Source organism: Coffea eugenioides, chromosome 10, assembly GCF_003713205.1.
Source record: "Coffea eugenioides isolate CCC68of chromosome 10, Ceug_1.0, whole genome shotgun sequence".
Lineage (NCBI taxonomy): Eukaryota > Viridiplantae > Streptophyta > Magnoliopsida > Gentianales > Rubiaceae > Coffea > Coffea eugenioides.
Window position 1 is genome coordinate 15,974,642 of NC_040044.1, and position 21,931 is coordinate 15,996,572.

General features: G+C 40.3%; 1 protein-coding gene across 1 annotated transcript; it reads right to left on the reverse strand.

The window, feature by feature from the left end:
* Positions 1 to 1,005: 1,005 nt before the first annotated feature.
* Positions 1,006 to 7,669, reverse strand: LOC113750508. The gene is made up of 4 exons (XM_027294475.1): positions 7,518 to 7,669; positions 6,981 to 7,403; positions 4,782 to 6,404; positions 1,006 to 4,375 (listed from the first exon to the last, which is right to left on the reverse strand). Exons 1-4 carry the CDS (start codon positions 7,667 to 7,669, stop codon positions 1,006 to 1,008), a joined length of 5,568 nt encoding a protein of 1,855 aa, XP_027150276.1.
* Positions 7,670 to 21,931: the final 14,262 nt, after the last annotated feature.

Below are 21,931 nucleotides of genomic sequence, written 5' to 3' on the forward strand. Positions count from 1 at the left end.
ATGTAGACAATCATAAGCAGTCATACACAAATAATTGAGAACAACCCAAAAGGTTCAAAAAGATACATTTTGAAAAAGAATATTTGTGAAGAACAATACAAGTTTAGCCAACGAATATCATATTCGAGACTTCGGATATTTCCTCTTCGGAGTCCGATATTGGCAGAAGTATCACAAATATGAGGAAAAGTCCGAATGAACCAGGTCACCAGCTGTTCCTCCTCGCGCTCGTCTGTTGTGAAAAACCCGCCTTGGCGCCCTTTCGGGTTTTCACCAAGGTTGCCCCTACCCTTTTTGTTTTTGCTTTTTCTTTTTCTTTTTGATTTTTCTTTTTCTTTTTTTTTTTTTTTTTTTTAAGGCGCCCTTTCGGGTTTTCACCAAGAATAAAGACACATCTCGACCATGATTGACTCAGAAATATGAGTTAAAGGTTTCAGGCATCAGTAAAATGCACTTCCCTTGTAGATTAGGCGAAGGCATTACAGACATCACTTGCCAGTTGATTATCAAATTTTGCTAATAGAAATGCAACAAATGACGGAAGCCAGGACTTTGGGCTTTGTAATGAGGTCAGGTGGGGTGTTTTTCCAAAAAGGTTAAGGCTTGAAAGCAAATTCGATGCCAGGGGTAAAATAAACTGAGATTGCCCTATTTTGAAATCATTTCCGATTTTGAACGAAATCGGGGAAAATTTGCCCCAGTTTGATCGGATTTTCACTCTTTGCATTTTCTTCATTGCATTTTCCTCACTTTTGCATTTTTCTTTGAAAACTAAATTTGCCCCAGTGTGGGGTTCTTTTCCCTTTCTTTTGCTCATCTCTCTTTCAAAATTAAAATTTTGCCCCAGTGTGGGGTTTGCAATTCTCAGGGGTTATCAAACGAAATTTGTCAATTCTGATGGCTCAAAGGGGACAAGTAGAGATAAAATGTTTTTTTAAGTGTAAAAGAAGATGGCCTGACTTGCATTTCGCCATTTGCATGAATTTCTAAAGAAAATTTGCATGATCAAATGAAAAACTTTTTGCACATATCTGAGTTGATGGGTTGAGGGAATGCTCGTCCATCCATTTCTGCTAGAATAAGGGCTCCGCCAGGTAATACCTTTTGGACAATGAACGGCCCTTGCCAATTCGGAGCAAATTTGCCTTTAGCTTCATCTTGCATTGACAAAATCCGCTTCAGTACCTTATCACCTTCTTCAAATGCCCGCCGATGGACCTTTTTGTTGTAAGCCCGGGCCACACGCTTTTGATAACACTGACCATGACAGATAGCATTGAATCGCCTTTCATCGATCGACGTCAATTGTTCATGGCGCTGCTTTATCCAATCAGCCTCTCCCAACTTAGCTTCCATGAGGATTCGCAACGAAGGAATCTCAACTTCGGCTGGTAATACGGCTTCCATTCCATACATCAGTGAATACGGCGTTGCCCCAGTTGATGTCCGGATAGAAGTCCGATACGCCATCAGTGCATAAGGCAACTTTTCATGCCAATCGCGATGCCTTTCAGTCATTTTGCGGATAATCTTTTTCAAATTCTTGTTCGCGGCTTCTACGGCTCCATTCATCTGAGGCCTATAAATGGCGGAGTTGTGGTGTCTGATCTTGAATTGCTCGCATAGTCCATCCACCATGTCATTGTTCAGATTCTTGGCATTGTCAGTGATAAGCGTTTCAGGCACCCCAAATCGACAAATGATGTGATCTCTCAAGAAATTGGCAACTACCTTCTTCGTCACATGTTTAAACGTCTCCGCTTCAACCCACTTGGTGAAGTACTCGATCGCCACCAATATAAACCGATGTCCATTTGAAGCAGGAGGATCGATTGTACCAATCACGTCCATACCCCACATTGAACAGGGCCACGGGGCGGTCATGCTATGCAACTCAGTGGGTGGAGCGCGTATAATGTCACCGTGCATTTGGCATTTTATACATCTCCGGACAAAGTCTATACAATCATGCTCCATAGTAAGCCAGAAGTATCCGGTTCTCATGATTTTCTTCGCTAGCAAATGGCCATTCATGTGAGGTCCACAAACGCCACTATGCACTTCTTTCATCATATATTGAGCTTCATCTTCATCAATGCACCTTAAAAGGTTCAAATCCGAGGTTCTTTTGTACAACACTTCACCATTTAAGAAAAATTTGGAAGCCATTCTACGCAGAAAACTCTTGTCTTTTGTACCAGCATGCAGAGGGTAAGACCCAGTTTTGAGAAACTCCTTAATATCATTATACCAAGGAACTTTGTCAGAGGACTTGTCTACAACCCAACAGTGAGCAGGTTTATCTTGAAGTTGAATCTGGATTGGTTCAATTTTCAATTCATCTGGATACTGGATCATAGAGGCTAAGGTGGCCAAAGCATCGGCAAATGCGTTTCGGGCTCGCGGGAGGTGTCTGAACTCCAAATTTTGAAATTGCTTGGCCAAAGTGAGCAAACTACAATGGTAGGGCAAAATTTTTGAATCTTTAGTTATCCACTGCTTCAAAGTTTGGTGCACGAGCAAATCTGAGTCACTGAAAGCTACCAACTCCTTGATTTCCATTTCTAAAGCCATTTTGAGACCAAAAATGCAGGCTTCATACTCAGCCATGTTGTTTGTGCAAGCAAATTGCAATTTGGCAGCGGCAGGGTAGTGTTTTCCTTCGGGCGAAACCAGAACAGCTCCAATTCCAGCTCCGAGAGAATTTGAAGCTCCATCGAAGAAAAGCCTCCATTCAGGGCTCTGCTCACTTATATCGTCCGTGGCGCCTACAAATAAGATCTTTTCATCAGGGAAATAGGTGTGAAGTGGCTGATAATCATTGTCCCTTGGATTTTCCGCCAGATGATCAGCTATAGCTTGCCCCTTGACGGCCTTCTGTGAAGTGAAAACAATATCGAACTCTGAGAGGATTATCTGCCACTTAGCTAGACGTCCAGTTAGCATCGGCTTTTCCAGGAGATACTTCAAAGGATCAGATCGGGAAATAAGATAAGTGGTATGGCTCAACAGGTAATGTCTCAGCTTTTGAGCCGCCCAGGCCAATGCACAGCAGCTCTTCTCAATGAATGAATAATTAGCCTCGTACTGCGTGAACTTCTTGCTTAGATAGTAAATGGCTTGTTCTTTCCTTCCAGAGTCATCGTGTTGCCCCAGAACACACCCTACGGCTCCGTCGAGCACAGACAAGTACATGATCAATGGTCGGCCCGGTTTGGGTGGCACCAGGACCGGAGGCTGCAGCAAATAATCTTTAATCTTGTCGAAAGCCTGTTGGCACTCTTCATTCCAGTACAACGGCACATTCTTTCTTAATAATTTGAACAACGGCTCACATGTGGCCGTTAATTGGGCAATGAACCTCCCAATAAAGTTGATCTTTCCTAAGAAGCTTTTCACGTCTTTCTGAGTCTTTGGCACTGGCATCTCTCGAATCGCCTTGATTTTTGCTGGATCTATCTCTATGCCTCTCTTGCTCACGATGAAACCCAACAATTTACCAGCTGGTGCCCCAAAGGCGCATTTCGCAGGATTTAACTTCAAATTGTATTTTCGCAGCCTTTCAAATAGCTTCCTCAAATCATCCAAGTGGTCCTCCGTCCTTTTAGACTTGATTATGATGTCATCCACGTAGACCTCCATCTCCCGGTGGATCATATCATGAAATAGGGTTGTCATGGTCCTCTGATACGTTGCTCCAGCATTCTTTAAACCGAAAGGCATGACTCGGTAGCAAAAGGTACCCCAAGGGGTAATGAAAGCAGTCTTCTCCCTATCCTCTTCTGCCATCAAAATTTGGTGGTAGCCAGCAAAACAATCGCAAAAGGATTCAATCTCATGTCCGGCAGTATTGTCTAAGAGAATGTGAATATTTGGTAGAGGGAAATTATCTTTAGGACTGGCTTTATTAAGGTCTCTATAGTCAACACAAACTCTCACCTCTCCACTCTTTTTTGGAACAGGGACTGGGTTTGAAAGCCAAATTGGGTAATGAGAAACAATGATAATGTTGGTTTTGAGTTGTTTTTCAATTTGCTCTTTTATTTTGAGGCTCATATCTGGTTTGAATTTTCTGGATTTTTGCTTTACGGGTGGAAAAGAAGGGTCTGTGGGTAACCTGTGCACTACCACGTCAGTTGAAATACCAGTCATATCATCATAGGACCACGCAAATACATCCTGGAACATAGTCAAGAACTCAAGCATCTCCTTTTTCTGGCTCTTATTCAAATGAATACTAATCTGCACCTCCTTAACTTCATCCTCAGTTCCAATGTTAATCTTTTCTGTTTCTTCCAGGTTCAGTTTCGGTTTTTCCTCATATTGTTCAAGATCCTTTGCAAACGAATCGGATACTTCCTCATTATCACTCTCGCTTTGGAGTTCGGATTCACAAACCTCCAAGTCGTGAGTGATATAGAGATTGCCATTATCGAATTCCAGAATTGTGATATCCAAAGGATCAAATAATTTTATTTTTGGCCATCTGAAAGAATTAACGAATGTGGGATAATAAGCGAACAAACACACAACCAACAAATGGACAAGCAATATGAAAATAAACAACACAACAATGACAAGAACAACTTGTGCATTTTCATAAAACCTTTTGATTGAAAGCAAATGGAAATGAAAACTTAACAATATTTACATGTGCAGACGTTAGTCAAAAAGGAAATTGTTTTCATTGGCTATTTACAGATGCAAAGGTATTTTCATGAATTCACATGAATGATAAACCCCTTTCATTTTACCGAAACTCCTTCCGAACGGGCAGGGACTCGGCTGTCCAATTGGGAATGGATCCTTCGGGAATGTCAGGAAATTCAGTTTCGCCTGGAACAATATCTTCAAATGTTGCCCCAACGAACAATTGGGCCAAACTTGCTTCAATTTCGTCAACTGGGTTGATTTCTGACATGATCACCTCAGCTGGTCGTGGGAAAGTATAATGCAGGGGTGGAATGTCAAGAACCCTTTGCCCTCCTTCTTTCTCCGCTTTCTTGCGCTCCTTCATCTCTCTGATGTCCTTAGCAGTCGGTCGGAAACCCAAACCAAACGAATCCTTTTTCTCAATAATCTCCACTGGCTTCAGAATTCCTTGCAAATCTCGTCCCAGCCCTTTGTCAAATTCATAGCCTCCACGGATCATTTCTTTGGCCATCATGACACTAGCCTTTGGTAAAGCTCGCTCCTCGTTTGTGATCCAACTTACAGAGACGATATCAGCCGTGCTATGAGGAGTCATGGTGACATTGCGGCTTCCATTCTCCTTTGACCCAGAATCGGTGATCACAAGGCAATTCTCTTCGGCAAATATAGTTATCAGCTTGTCATTCACTACAAACTTCAGCAACTGATGCAATGAAGACGGCACAGCCCCAGACTTATGAATCCACGGCCTGCCAAGCAAAATGTTGTAAACACTAGGAAAGTGCATGACTTGGCAGGCTATTTGAAACTGGGCGGGTCCCATCTCAATTACCAAATCAATTTCTCCTATTGGCTCTCTTTGCGCTCCATCAAAACCTCGGACTATGGTCCCTGAAGGCCTCAGTTTGACGTCTTGCAGTCCTAGCTTTTCCAAAGTGCTCCAGGGACATATATTAAGAGCGGATCCATTGTCAATCAATACTTTCGGCAGCATTTTTCCATTGCACCTCACAACTATGTACAAGGCCTTGTTATGTCCAATGCCCTCCACCGGCAATTCATCGTCAGAAAAAGTAATTTGTTTGGTGAATAACACACTTCCAACTACATGCGAGAAATTATCGACAGAAATATCCCTAGGGATTTGAGCTTTAGTCAATACTTCAATCAGCGCGTCCCTATGCATGTCTGATAAAAAGAGCAGGTCCAACATGGATATCTGAGCAGGCGACTTGCTCAGCTTCTCAACTACATTGTACTCACTTCTCTGAAGCCTCTTAAGGAAATCCAAGGCTTCTTTCTCAGTGATTGTTGGTTTAACGGGCGGCTCGGAGTTGTTTGCTCGAATCGGAATGGCAGCTTCAAATGGACTTGCAATCTTCCCCGATCTGGTAACCACTGACACTTCCTTCTTTGCAATTGACTTCTCCCCAATCTGTATGACGGGTTCATCATAATTCCATGGCACTTGTTGCAGACTTAAAACAGGCTCTTGTTTCGGGAATTCAATGACCACCGGCTCCAAAGCCTCCCTCTCAGCTGGCGTGAGATCCAAGATAAAAGGCTTTTCGTCCTCTTCAAATGGCAATTCTATGACAAATGGCTGGTCTGTGATTCCAAATACTTCAGCTTCCCTCGCCAACTTTTTGACTCGTTCCACATACTCTGCATCATCCAGAATGACCCCAACGATATTAGCGTGCTCCGGCAAAGGGTTTCTATTTACGTTCGGTCCTTGTGCCTCCCTTCTCCTAATTACAATTTCCCCAGCTTCAACCATATCTTGGATTTTATGTTTAAGCGCCTTGCAATCAAAGGTGGCATGTCCGGGGGCTCCAGAATGATAAGCACAGACAGCTTGTGGATTATACCAAGCGGGCATGCCATATGGATAGGTAGGAGGGGGTACTGTACCAATTTTTCCGGCGGCCTTCAACTGGTCGTACAATTGGTCCAGAGGCCTGCCTAAATTGGTGAATGTACGGCTAGGTGGTCGGTTGTAAGGTTCAGGAGGTTGAGGATGGTTGTAAACAGGTCTATTTGGTGGAGGAAATCTTGGATTATATGGTGGGCGAGGTCGGTTTTGGGGTGGACTTGGTTGAGAGATTTGAAAAGGAACTGAAGGTGGGTTAGGATAGCTTGGGCGAGGTCGAGGGTGGTGGATATTGGTAGCATATACAGGGTACGGGTTTGAATAGTAATGATAAGGTGGTTGGTAAGTTGGATTGTGTTGATATCGGGGTCTAGGCGAAGGGTTTTGGTTCCAAATAAAGGTTGCGTCCCCCTCATTCTTTTTGAACGGCGGCTTTTTCGCATTGCTTCCTTGCCCTTGTAAAGCATCCAACTGAGATTTGAGGGCGGAGACATTGACAATCTTCCCAACTCTCACAAAGTCATCAAACTCCTCAAGTTTATTTACAATTGCAGCAAACGAACATCCGGTCATACGAAAAATCTCTTCGAAGTACGGCGGATCATGGGCCTTTATGAAAGTACGTATGATTTCATCCTCGGTCATTGGCGGCTCGACCTTTGCAGCTACTTTTCTCCATCTCTTGGCATAAGTCTTATGGTCCTCGGAAGGCTTCCTTTTCGTTCCTTCTAACGTAGTTCGGGTGGGAGCCAACTCGCAGTTGTACTCGTACTGTCTCACAAATGCATTAGACAAATCAACCCAGGTTTTCACGTCTTCAAATTTCAGGTTGGAATACCAGTCAAGCGCATCCCCTTCCAGACTCTCGGGGAACAACCTTAAAGGCAAATTCTCATCGTCCACGGGCTTTCCCAATTTGTTGGCAAATAGTCGGAGATGTGTCTTGGGATTACCCGTCCCATCATATTTGTTAAATTTAGGGGTTTTGAACCCCTCAGGCAACTGCACGTTCGGAAAAAGGCACAATTCATCATAATCCAGGACTCCCTGCTTATTCAACCCCTGGCTCTTCCTTATAAATTCATCGAAACGATCTAGACGTTTGAGCAACTTCATATCAATTGGAGCACAAGATTCACCCATTTCAGGCTTATTTTGGAAAGTGTGCTCCGGTATCACGGGTTCTGCGGTGGTTTGATAAAAAACTGGTGGGTTCAAATGCATGTTTGGGTCACTTTGAGGCTGAAATCCTTGACTATAAGGAGGGTAGAAAGGAGGATTTTGAGTAAAAGCATATTGCGGGTTAAAAGTTCCCTCAAACGTGGTTTGAATTGGAGGAATAACAAATGGTAACGTGGTTTGAATTGGCGGAATAACAAATGGTTCGGATTGTGTTTGTTTGATGGGCGGAGACTCGGGTTGCACTCCGCTACTAACGAGCTCATCGATCAATTTCTTTTGGGCGGCCATTTCAGATGCCATCTCCCCAAATTTAGTGAGCAATTCGGTCAACTGAACCCCGGGACTTGCAATCTCCGGCTGGGTCGTTGCAACGGTCTTTTCCGATGACTCTTGCTGGGTACTCATGTCTACACGATTCCTTTGGGCCTTACTCCGGGATCGCGTTATAATGGGGCTTCGTCGAGAAGCTATGTTTAAAATTTTACCTGAGAATTTGGAAAGAAGTGCCTTTAGATTTTAGCTCTCGTTTAGCTTTTTACCAAAGTAAAATAAAGAAAAAGGGAAAAAAAAAACAAGAGTTAGTAAATATCCAAACAATTCGGATGCATGTCCTATTGGGGACCCTTTTTATGCCAAGGGTAGGCCTAGCATGATGCAACCTTCGGGATAAAATCCCATTCCCAAACCTGTAAGTGAATATAGAAACAGGAATTTTCATTAAAAATATGGACAAACTCAGTCCTTCTTTACAATTTCATTGATGGTTCGACCAACCATTCTTACAAAGTCCTCATGTCTAGCTAATTTAGTATGTTGGGATTCCCTAGAACTCCCGATACTGAGTTTCCGAATTTCATCTTGGATTTTATCAAATGCACTCAATGCCTTTTCCAATTTCTCGGTCTTTTTGGCCTCTTTCTTCAATTGTGAGCGGGCGTCTTCCAATGCTTGATCGGCTACCATGATCTGCAACTGACGATTCTCCAACTCTTTCCTCAACTTTTCATTCTGCTCCTCAAGACTAAGGGGGACCAACGATGCCCTTTCTCTTCCTTGTTCCATCATTGATTTGATCCATTCGTTGTACTCTAAGACGACCTTAGGCTCTGCTTTATCCACTTGGTCCAAATGCAGGTTGTCCAGACTACACAGATTCCCCCAAGCTTCCAGCACCATGGTCTGGCATTCGGTGACTGTGTTGAGTTCGATGTTCCCCATCCTTTGTATGGTCGGCACTCGCTGCGGATACCCAAACTGTCTCATAACTCGTTGTGGTACATACGCAATCAATCCACCAGTGCTTGCTAACGGGATAAAATCAAGTTGTGTTGTCCTGAAAGCTGGATCCCTTACTTTCGTCCAATCAAGAACCCATTGTATCTGATCCGAAGTCAAAGCATTGAATTCCTGAATAAACAAACTCGGAGACTCTATTCGATAGTATTTTCTAACCCTCTCTCGGTGCGACTCAACCCAATTTGCTGTTGGAAGGCATGATCCCAACGGATTCAGTGTTCTTTTTGACAGATGTTCCATGGCCCACATTTGAAGTGCTAGGTTGGATGCATAGAAAAACCCCCTCTTCTTTTGGCATTCAGTAATAGCGGCGAAAATGTCAGCAATGATAACGGGTACTAAGGTAGGAGTTTTTCCTCTAATTCCCAAAAACACACTCTGAACCATGTTGACTGTTGAAAACGTAACTTTCCCATGCTTTTTCGGAAACAGGAGTAGATTAATCAGAGTTATCCCAAAAGCTAGTACTCGTTTCTCTTCCCACTGTTCTCTACTAACGAAAAAATCCTCGTGGTGATGATCATAGGATTCCTCTTCCCCGAATCGCTTGTATAAGAACTCCAGCGGGCATGATCTTACATCCGGGTGTTGACTCATGCTAAGCTGTTTCAACCCTAAGAACTTACAAAATTGTTCTCTGGTGCCATTCATTGGGTATACCATAGGGTGACCTTTCCCAGGTACTTGTAACAATCCTTCTATTTCCTCCAGGGTTAGTGTCAATTCGCACTCTCCAAATCGGAAAACAGAGCTGTCCGGGTCCCAGAACTCGAGCAAAGCTTGGACAATGGCTACATTCGGAGTTATGTTCAAGAGACTAGGTAAATGTCCTATATACGGGAAAAGTCTGTTCACTTCATGTGCCATGTTGTTCTTCCAATCTACTAGCTCACGAGGTATCTGATTGAGCATTCTACACTGAGCCATCTGGGGAAGAAATTCACTTTAGTACCTTACCTCAGGATTTTACCCCTTAGGTAATACAGAAATAGTAAACGTGTAAGTCCCATCGGATTAAATATCCGGGACATGTGGCGGATTATTCCTAAACACGGGATTCCCTACGTGGCATTCCCTTTCTATGGTTTATGCATGATGCCAGTTATTAAAGCGATGTAAATATGCGACAAATATGACCTAAAGGACATGAATAATGCATCGGGGGAAAAAGGTCTAAAAATGAAATGTATTTATTGAAAATCAAATGCAATAACTGAAATTTAAACATGTAAGTTAACCAGTGGGTAAGTCACTAAAAGAGTGCCAAAAGGCCTCTTATTGCTAAGGCACATGAATGCAATCCAAGAAAACAAAAGAATGGTTAGTGCAATCGATAGTACACATAACACATTGGGAGCAATTAAGGAAAAGAAATACAATAAAGCAGGTAAAAGGGGTGGAACCCCTTCCCTCGTGCCTAATGTGCTTAAGAAAAGGTGAGGCCGACTCTACCCTAGGTTATTCTAATATGGATGCATGAGGTTTGGTTCACTAATACCTAGACTCGATAAAGCTTCGGCTCCCAAGCCTTCAGACCTAAAGGCGAAGGGTCATCACTCCCAGGGCCTTTGATCGGTGGCTCGAGTGATCCCTTAGGTAGCGCTATGGGCGCAGAGCACACCAGCCGCCTACCCAAGGCGATCGATCCTAATCCTACAAGGCGGTGTGGGAAACGCCCACGAAAAACAAAATAAAATGGGATAAAAGCAAGTAAACGTGCACGTATGAAGTGTTCCCTATTTTGAGGGAAAGGGGTGAGAACCACGCGAGGCTCTAAAGGTGACACACACCCCCCCAAATGCAATGCAAGCGCGAGATACATACATCCAATCAACCAAACATACACACGTGAGTGAGGGAATAGTTTGATACGCGCGCGAGGCGAAGAAGTCCTAAAATAGAAAATGCAACCCTAATATCCAAATGCAATGCATAAAAAGGGTAGAAAAAGGAAACGAATGGTTAAGTCAAAATGCTTGGACCCACTTAGGAAGTCCCCAGTGGAGTCGCCAACTGTCGCGCCCCACTTTTTGATTCGAGTTGAATTGTGTGGTGTGTGGTGTGCAATGTGTGAACGTGTGTAAAATGAAAAGTAAAAGGCCATGGGACTTAGAATGCGACGATTTGGCCAAGTGAAGTTCAAAAGGGTTTTTTGTATCAAAAATGGAGTCGCCACTTGGTATAGAGTTAGGGTGTACCAAGTCACCCAAAAATGATTTTTGTTTTTGAATAAAAAAGTAAATAAACCCTTTTTGAGAACTTTTGGGTCTACGTAACCAAAAGAGGGATCGGGGGTCACATTTGACGAAGGGGAAGGCAAGGATAAAAATCCAAGGCACCCCTTCGACCTAGCCAAGGCTAGTTGCGTGACTTGAACCAATTTTTCCTAATTTTTCTACCCAAGGTATGTATCGCGTATTGGATATGTCTATATGAATGCAAAAACCTAGACCTAGGGGGATTGGGGGAAATTTCTCTTCAAAGGTTGAGTGGTGCCAATCACATTAATTGTGAAGCCCAATAATGATCCTTTTGGAGAGGTCACACCTAAACCTAAATGACGTGAAAAATGAGTGGAATGCATGCCATGTGAAAGTGTGAGTTTGTGTGAAGTGAGAAAAATGATAAAAGTAATAAGATAAGAGTGAAGGTGTGCAAATGTAGATGAAAGTACTCGTGTGCGAGTGAAGATAAAAATGTTCGTGTGCAAGTGAAGATAAAAGGGTTCGTGTGCAAGTGGAGACAAAAAAGTGTTCGTGTGCAAGTGAAGGTGATAAAAAGGTGCATGTGTGCAAATGAGACAAAAGTGAAAGTGTAATGATAGAGTGGATTGAGAATGCATGAGCCTAGGGAATTCATGCATATTGGGTACGGGGAGACCTAAATCGTGACTTGATTTTCCCTTTGATTAGAAGGCGAAACTAGCGTGCTAAGGCTATCGAGTAGCCACACTCGCTCGTTTCCCTTATCGGAAGGGGACACTCAAGCAAAATGAACCCTATAGCTAGTATGGGATGCAAAACCTAAAATGAGGGAAAGGGGGGGTCGAAGATCATGCCAAATGATAAAACTAAGGAAAATGCGTGATATGTAGTGAACAGGCAAATAATGCATTAATGAAGAAAACAAAGGAAAAATCCTATTGGGTCTAGCGTTGGACTAGCCCTTTCTATGAATTCCTAATGAAATAATGAGCCACAACTAGCGTTAGGCTAGTGTGGTGACGTACATTCATCCATTCCATTCATTCATGGTTATGAAAGCAAGTAGACATGCCAAAACGCTCGTAAACACGTAGCACGTAGCACTTAGCATGCTCGACTAGATCCAAGAGCCTACTAAAGCAATTTAACATGTAACAACAAAAGCAAGCAACCAAGGGGAAGGGGAAATGGACCAGATGCTCTCCGAGCCCTATCTATTACAAGCCAAGAGGTGTACACATACCCCATGAAAACATAAAGGGAAAGGGGAAATGGACCAAATGCTCTCCGAGCACTATCTATTACAAGCCAAGAGGTGTACACATACCCCATAAAAGCATAAAGGGGAAGGGGAGATGGACCAGATGCTCTCCGAGCCCTATCTATTACAAGCCAAGAGGTGTACACATACCCCATAAAAGCATAAAGGGGAAGGGGAGATGGACCAGATGCTCTCCGAGCCCTATCTATTACAAGCCAAGAGGTGTACACATACCCCATAAAACTTAAATAAAAGTAAAAGCAAGTAAATGCATGCAAGGAGGTAAGGAAAGCGAAGTAGGCAGGCATATTCACATAACACATAAGGTCACATAGGAGAGACAAAAAAGGGATAAGAGAAATTGTACCTCCCCCGTGTGTAATGCTAGTAAGGTGAACAAGACTCAACTTGGGCTATGGTCACTAAAGAAGAAGCTAATTTGGGCTAAAACCATTCAAAGGAAAGGATTAATGCACCAATATAATGATAAAAGACAAATATGACAATCGGAATCCATCAAACATCGAATCCGTCCTCACTTTGTAACTTAGAAATGGTCAAATAAAAACAAACTAGACCAACCGATCATCTAAACCATCTCAACATGAATATTAACACCCCCTCACGTCCAATTAATTATTATAGAATTTCAAGGGCCCAAGATCAAATACGGGTCAATGAATGGTTTCACTTGCATTTTAGGATCCAAAAGCAAACATCAATTAATCAAACCAAAACCAATTAAAACGTTTTAAGAACTTTAGAAGTCCAAAAGCAAGAAAAAAGTTAAGCAACAAATTTATTTAGGAAAGTTAAGGAAAACGGGCAAACATAAGCTCATTTAAACACAAGGTTCACAAATTCATGCTCTAAGTACCACCCAAACAAATGAAAGCAAATGAGCAATCGAGTTGCAAAGTTGAAGCTACCAAAGACTCAATTGTGAACACTACCCAAGCATTCAAACTCAATCAAACACATTTAGGAACTTCAAAGGTCCAAAGGCAAAGAGAAGGTGGAGGAATGATTCAAATGCAAATATCTTAGGACCCAATTGCAAGAACATGGAATGTAATTGAGCTATAATGCATTGCTGCAAAAATCACAGGGACCCAATTGATTAGTTTTCTCCATTTTGTGGGGCATAAAAGCATAAAGAGAAACTTGAGGGGGTTAAGAGGCAATTTTGAAGAATTATTTCATGCATGCACGAAGAAAATTTCTGCAATGTTTCTGCAGCAACGAAAACTATTATTCCAGCCGCAAGCTTTACTTACAAACCTTTCAGCAAACCAAAACTTTACAATAGCTCTACTTTAAACATGTCTAAATACTCTTAATCAAGACAAATCTTAGAAGAAAATCATGCAAATTTCATGCAAAGAAGGAACTTTTACAACCGAAAGACTGTTCTGCAATTTCTTATTCATTCAACCCAAGACAAATATTGATGCAAACAGCTTCGCATAGCTGCAGGATGATCAAGAGGATTCTAGTTCCTTTGAGCTTGAATGCAATGACATAACAAGAACTCAAAACAGGTCCTAAACTCACTCCAGCACAAGTGAATCAAACCCTTCAAACAATCCAAAACATTTAACAAGCAAAGATGAAGTTTGCTGCAATTTTTGTTTCCAATCCAAACGCATTGACATGGGACAAGTCCAACCAAAATAAACACACATGCAATGGACTTAGAACCATGTTATTAACATCATCCAAATGTACAAAATCAGCGAAAGAATATGAACTTGGGGGATTGAAGGTTTCGGTCAATCAAAAATTTTTTTGTTTTTCACCATTTTGCAGCTGTTAACAAACCAGAAAAATGGCCAAAGTTGGAACTAAACCCAAGCCTCACCAATCTCTATACAACTATTAGGGACATAAGATTGACCATGCAAAACAAGTTGATGAAAACCGACTCTAGGAGTTGTTACGGGACCAGGGAAAAGCAGCAAAACATGAGAATGAAAATGCAGCATGGTCGAAACTTTACTTTCCTAGTTGCTGGTTTATGGGTTTGTGACAGGTTTGAGCTTTTCAAACAATTTCCCATCCCCCCAACGCAACTAACACCTCCACCACCCAAACATTCAGATTAAACAACAAGACAACCAAGCCTTTTTTTCATCTTTGATACGCAAAAATCCAGAAAAGCAAAAGCATGCAAATCCAGCCCAACCAAACTCCCGTGAAGCAAAATAACACACAGAAAATCATTTCAACATTCTGCAAATTTTAAGGCTTCCCCCCTTGCCCAAAGTTGAACCCAAAATAAGCAAAAGAAAAGAGCCTACATACACACAAAAACTGGTGTTACCTATGAACGACAAATCTGCAACCCATCTTTCGGCCAAACAAAAATTTCGAACAGATTCAGGAGTAACTAAGCATTCAACATGTAATTCAAGCTTGCTGTTTGTTACAGCAAGATTTCATGCATAAATCCCCAGTCGGACACAACCTCACGCAAAAGAGTTTAGATAATCCCAGCAACCAAAAACCCACATACAACTCAGAACTTTCATCCCCCCAAAACCCAACTAAACTCACGGCAGAATGTATCAAGAGGAAAACAGCGGAAAAGGGCATGACTTTCAAAGTAGACTCAACAAACGGCTCTCGAACAAAGAAGTAAAGGAAAAAAAGAAAAAAAAGAAATCACCTTTAGCCCTTTAAAGGCAAATCTGAGCGTGAAATGATCGGAGAAATGCAGATGAAGCCGTGGGTTTCTCCAGAAATGTTCACGTCTGTCTCCTGCCAGCTCCCTCTCTCTCTTTTCAAAACTCCAACCGCCGTTCAGTGCTCTGCCCTCTTCCTTTCCTCAGCCGTCATCAACTCTCTATGCTTTGTTTTTGCCCTGCAACTCCCTACTCCCCAAAACCCTCGCTCAGCTTTTTTTTTTTTTTTTTGCCTCTCGATGCTCTCCCCCAAAAACCTCTCCCGCGGCTGTAGTTCATTTCTCCCTTTTATACCCAGCTCTCCACCTCCTAAAACCCTGTATTCAAGGGCTGGAAATCATCCCCTTCAACCCCTTTTCTTCTGGCCATTCGATGAGCATACCATTTGTCCTTTACACGCTGCAAAAAAGAATGCAGCGTGTATGCCGCGAGCCCTTTTATTTATTTATTTTTTTTTAAAAAAAAAACTTGATAATTACAGAAATGATAAAATAAAATATAAATAACAATGATAACAAAAATACACAAACCAGGTAATAATAATAATAACAAAACAAAAATAATTTTAAACAAAAAAACTAAACAAAAATGGCCATTTTTAAATTTTCCAAATTCTCATTTTTCATCATTTTCTTTTTCTCAAAATAACTTAATAAAAATAACTAAAGTGCCCAAAGATTGAATTTAAAGAAATAAACATATTTTTGTGAACGAATTTTTCCTCTTTTTCCTTTTTCTCTTTTCTCATTTTTTATGATTTTTCATTTTCATTTTTCTTTCAAGAAAGCATTGAATAAAAACAAAATGACTAAAATGATTTTTCTTTTCTTTCTAAAAACTCTATAAACTTAAAAACCTAAAAAAAAAAAAAAACTAAAAACTAAAATCTAAAACTTAAAAGTGATTAAAAACCTGAAATGACAAAATAAAAACTGAATAGACAAACTAAAAGGGCAAAATGAATAAAACTAAAATAAAATAACAACTAAAAATACAAAACACACAACAATGAACTAAATGCAAGCGATCTAAAATAAAAATCATGAAGTAGATGCCACATACAAATTATTCAAAAATTTGGTGTCTACATGAGTACACATCCTGAATCGTCCGAGGTGTTAAACAAATTCAACGACGCGTGATTGATCAGATGGTTGCCGGTAGCAGTAGTGGTGTTCAACATGATCCCTTACATGTTGGTTAAACTGAACCGCAACCACTATCCCTACCCAATATTTAAACCTCTTTTGCTCCATATTTCGTCAATCCACCTGAGGAAGCTTTCATATATCCTATTCACGGCATACCACATACCTATACATCTAATATCCACATCAATCCTCCTCACACTCAAGTTCTTAAAAAAAAAAAATTCACCTGTTGGACTATTGATTTTTCCTCCCTCTTGAAGGGAGTTTCGATAAATTTGGGGAGTTGTCATTGGTTAAAATCCATGAAAATCATTCTTGCGTGTGTCTTTTATTTGACTATATTTTTGTAAATAGTTTTGAATCAAATGGCTTTGAAGACACGTCTTGTTCAACAAATAACATACTATTAAGTTTGATCTTTATTTTGAAATTCAATAAACTGTACAATTTTATATATACTGTGTTACTTACGCATTCTTTTCAGATGGCCAAGAATAAAATCCTCTGACCCTTTAGATATCACTGTTCCGAAATTTGATGGCAGCCATCTAGATATCTCACGAATGTGAATTTGGATTTCAAAATGAGAGCAGTGCGAAGAGGCATCCGAAAATATTTCAAAGAGGCTCGAATGGTATAAAGAGAAATTCAAGCCGAATTGGGATCAAGATTAAGAAAATAAAAATCAGTGGTCACTTGATAAGAAGCAGTTAAATGCCATTTGTCATGATCAGTGCTATCAAAAGAGAATGATCCGTGCTTACAACATGAAGGTAAAAGTGCGATTGCTCGAAGAATGAGACAAAGTGTTGAAACGGATTTTGCCAGTACAAGAGTAGGCCAAAGGCAAGTTTGCACCAAATTGGCAAGGCCCTTTTATCGTCAAGAAAGTGTTGCCTGGTGGAACACTTGTTCTAGCAGAAATGGATGGACAAGTTTTTTCCCAACCAATCAGTTCGGATATGTCGAAGAAATTTTTCATTTAATAAGTGGAAATTTCCTTTTAGGGTTAATGCGAGGAATAGAATGAAAGTCCGGCCTTCTTCCTTTCCAATTATACATTCTATCCCTAGTTATCCCTTTTAAACCTTCAAAATAAATCATTTCGTTTGACAATCTCTGAGGATCGCAAACCCCACACTGGGGCAAATTTAATTTTGAAAAAAAAAAGAGGAAAAACCCCACACTAGGGCAAATTCAATTTTTGAAGGAAAGCTGAAAGAAAAGGAAATGAACAAAAGAAAATCTCAGTTAAAAATAAAACGGGACAAATTGTGGACATCTCAAAAGATGAATGGAATGATAAAAGAAAAAAAAATGAAAAAATGAAAGAGAAAAGAACCTCAGTTGAGAATAAATTGGGGCAAGTTTTGATTTAATCCTACAATAGGGTTGGCGCAACAATGCGATCTCAGATCATTTAAACCACTTTTGAAATCCGTCTTCAAGTCTTAACCTTTCTTAGCACCTCACCTGACCACATTACAAAAAAACTGAAAGTTCTGACTTCCGTTCTTTGCGTCACCTCTTTTAAGGAAATTTTCTAAGTCACATGGCAAATGATGTCAATACACTTTCACCACTTTTGCAAGGGAAGGTTTGTCGCACTTATGCCATCATTTCTTAAAACGTATTTCTGAATTGATAAAGGCTATTGACAGGATTTGTTCATCAGGTGAAAACTCAAAAGGACACCTTTGAAAAGAAGAGAAAAAAAAGAAGAAAAGCAAAAAAAATGAAAAAATGAAAAATGAGAAAAAGAAAATAAAAGGTGGTATGGTAGATTTAGTGAAAACCCGAAAGTGTACTAAGGTAGGGTTTATGAGAAAAAGTGAGGAATGGAATGACTGGAGACTCGGTTCATTTGGATTCCTCTTCACATTGTGATTTTTTCGCCGGCATTGAATTCCCGACAAACGATATCCAAAGGGTCAAACGGGACAATTTGTTAGAAGGCCAAAGTATTTTGGTCATCAAACATAGATTATTGAGTTTGTGATTCATCTCTCTAATATCATTTTTCCTTCAAAATAAGTTGATAGTTATTTTTGGCATTACATTGATTTTTATCATTTTGTACAAAAGAAAAAAAAAATTTAGGTGCTGCATGGTTTCATTTGTCTCATTGGATTTTATCAAGTGACAATCTCCACGATTTATCAAAAGTGCATATGTATAAATTTTTATGTTGAGTTAGCATTGGAAGTTGAGGCAGCCTGGATGGGGTTTGCGGTACTAGGTTGGATTTTGCAACATCGAGGGAAAAACATTAAAATACTCATGTTTACACGTTTCTTGAAAGTTAAACGGGTCGAATGGTGGTGGCATTATTTTTTTTTTTCTCTTGCAAGTCCATATAAAACTGGAGCAAATTTTTTATAATTGTAGAATGCCGCCCAAGAATTGAATATTCATAGTTCAGACCGAGGAAAATGTGTGAATCAAAATCTTAAGAATGAGCAACGATGCAATAATACAAAGCGAATGATCGGTTGCACAACAATTGTTTGAAATTGGGGCAAAATTTTTCGAAAAGATTCTCCCAAGCAAAAAAAAAATCAAAATCAAAATTAATTTTCTGTTGGTGAGTCTCAGCGTCCACCGCGCACCCTTCTATCCCCTTCTTGACAAATCAAATTTAATTTCTTGTTAGTGAGTCTCAGCGTCCACCGCGCACCCTTCTACCCCCCTTCTTGGCAATGTAATTTCCACCGATGACCAATCATTACGACAGACTCGGATTTTATCCCACTGAACGATTATCAAGGCAAGATCGGATTTTATCCCACTGATCAATCATCAAGACAGGCTCGGGTTTTATCCCACTGACCGATCATCAAGGCAGGTTCGGATTTTATTCCACTGACCGATCACCACGGCAGGCTCGAATTTTATTCCACTGACCAATCATCACGATAGGCTCGAGTTTTATCCCACTGACCGATCTTACTGCAGGATCAGGTTTTATCTCAATGATCAATCATCACGGCAGACTCAGGTTTTATCCCACTGACCAATCATCACAGCAGACTCCGGTTTTATCCCACTGATCGATCTTATGGCAGGTTCGGATTTTATCCTACTGACCAATCATCACGGCAGGCTCGAATTTTATCCCACTGGCCAATCTCAAGGCAGACTCGGGTTTTATCCCACTAACTGATTATTATGGCAGGTTCGGATTTTATTCCACTGATCGATCTTACGACAGGCTCGGGTTGAATCCCACTGACCGAACTTACGGCAGGCTCAGGTTGTATCCCACTGACCAATGTTATTTATGGCAGGCTCGAGTTGTATTCCACTGACCGATGTTATTGACGGTAGGCTCAGGTTTTATCCCACTGACCGATCTTATGGCAGACTTGGGTTGTATCCTACTGACCGATATTATTGACGGCAGGTTCGAGTTTTATCTCATAGATCGATCTTACGGCTACTGACCCTTTTTACGTGCTTATTTCAGTTCATGGCAAAATAATTACAGGTAAGTATTTGGTGTCTACGTATTTGTCTCGAATTTCTTCAAAACTCAGACGAAAAAGGGCAAGTTATAGACACCAAGAATTTCATTTATTTAATTCAATGTTAGCTTTATTTTTTATCCTTATTTTATTTTATTAAATGGATTAAATGATAGTTAGTATTATTTTTACTTATTTTATAAATTAGGTTCATTATTATTTTTATTTTTAAGATATTTTTGCATTAAATTTTTTAAAAAGGAAAATTCTCACAAAAATTCAAAACTTTGTTTTTTTAATTTGTTTTTTAATTCTCTAAGATTCAATTTCTTTAAAATAAATGAAAATTTTGCAATGCAACTTTAATTAGGAGTTAAATTTGTTTGTTTACCTAAGTTGATTTTGAAAAAATAAAAATAGTAATGATAAAAGAAATATATAATAAAAAAGGAAAAATAGGAAGATAGGTAAGGGGTTTGCATGTTGAACAAGTGTGCTAAAGAGCATTAGACAAGTGTATCAGGGAAGTATTGGACAAGTGTCGGTGCATGCAAATAGAACAAGTGTCCCTATTTTGTTGATACCACATGTAAAGGGAGGGGGGTAGGTGGCAAGACAAGTGTTGAGTCTAGGAAAATTGGAAGAAAGAAAAACAAAAGGAAATGAAAAAGGAAGGGCTGGCGGCTAGGAAAGGAGAGAAAGAAGAGAGAAAGCTACGGGGAAACTAAGAAAAAAAAAGGCCAGGAAAGAAAAGAGTTGGTAGAGAGAGCAAGAGGGAACCAAGGGAAACCAGAAAAGAGGAAGGAAAAGGGCTGGAAATAAACTAGAGGAGGGGGTTTCGGCTGAGGGCTTTCAAGGAAGAAAGGGAAGAGAAAGGCAAAAAAAAAGACAAAGGAATAGAAAACCGAGAGAGGGTTTGGGGATAGAGAGAGAAAGAGAGAAAGGGAGGAAGAAAGGGAGAAAGAGGGAAAGAAAGGAGGAAAAAGGAAATCTGGGAGGATTCGAAGAGGAAACTGAAAGAAAAACAAGAGGAAAGAGCAGCAATAAGAAAAGAAAATTTTCAAGAATTCGTCATTTTTAGGGGGAATTTTTGCCACTAAATCAGCTTTTTCTTGGAGATTTTAGGCGATCTAGACATCTATTGAGGCAGATCTTGAACTTTCATTCAGGGATTTTTGCAAAATAACGTCGGGAAGATCTCCCAATTGTTGCTCAAAGAAGACTGCTCCCCAAGGCTGCGATTTCTGCGACAAAAGCTCCCGATCGCGTTTTTTGGCAGATTTCACGATCATTCAATTGTGCTAACATCCTCAGGTAAAAAAATGACTCTTGTTTTGTGGGTTTAAACATGTTTTTTTATGAAAGATAAGGCTACGGATATGAATCTTTTGAATATTTGCTGTTGTTTTGAGTTTTTTGTGCTGGTTCTGTGTCTTGGCCATGTTGTTTGGTTGACGAGATCTGATTCAATAGGAGTTCATGGGACGAGTCTTATTAAGAAAGTGGGTTAAGGGTTTCTTATGCGGTTATCTGATGAATCCATGAGTCTCTGCGTGATGTTTATGGCTGGTCTTCATGTGTTTGAACAAGCAATTCAAAAAATAGCATAAGGTTTCAGGCAAATCTGTTATGATGCTTCCTTGATCGCTGCTATTCCTTTTCTTGTTGTTTGTGTAATTTTGATGTTGGGTTTTAGTGTTAAATGGAGTAAGTTGCAAACTTTTTTGTTTGCTTGGAGATTGATTCACATGATCTACACGTTTGATAATGAAATCCAAAAACTGGTGGAAAACCTTCTGAATGAACCTGGTTTGTTGTTTAATCTTGTGCTTGGGTTATGTTAAAAATGATGATTTGGGGATTTATGTGAGTTTGGATGATAAAATAATGAGTTTTGTTGGAATTTTGTACGAAATGTCTGCGTGGGTTTGAGCTGCAAGTTTGCAGCAGAAATTTGCAGAATAAGAAAACTTTAAACCAGCAAAGAAGAAGAAGAAAGCTTTGCGGCTTCATGAAATAATTTCAGGAAATTGCACTTTGACCCTCAAATTTTGGCTTAATGCTACTATGGCCCAAAAATTGGAAACGTTATTCATTTCTACCCTTTAAATGTTAATTTTTCTTTGGCATGTTTTTATGTGATTTTTGGGTAGATTATTGGTG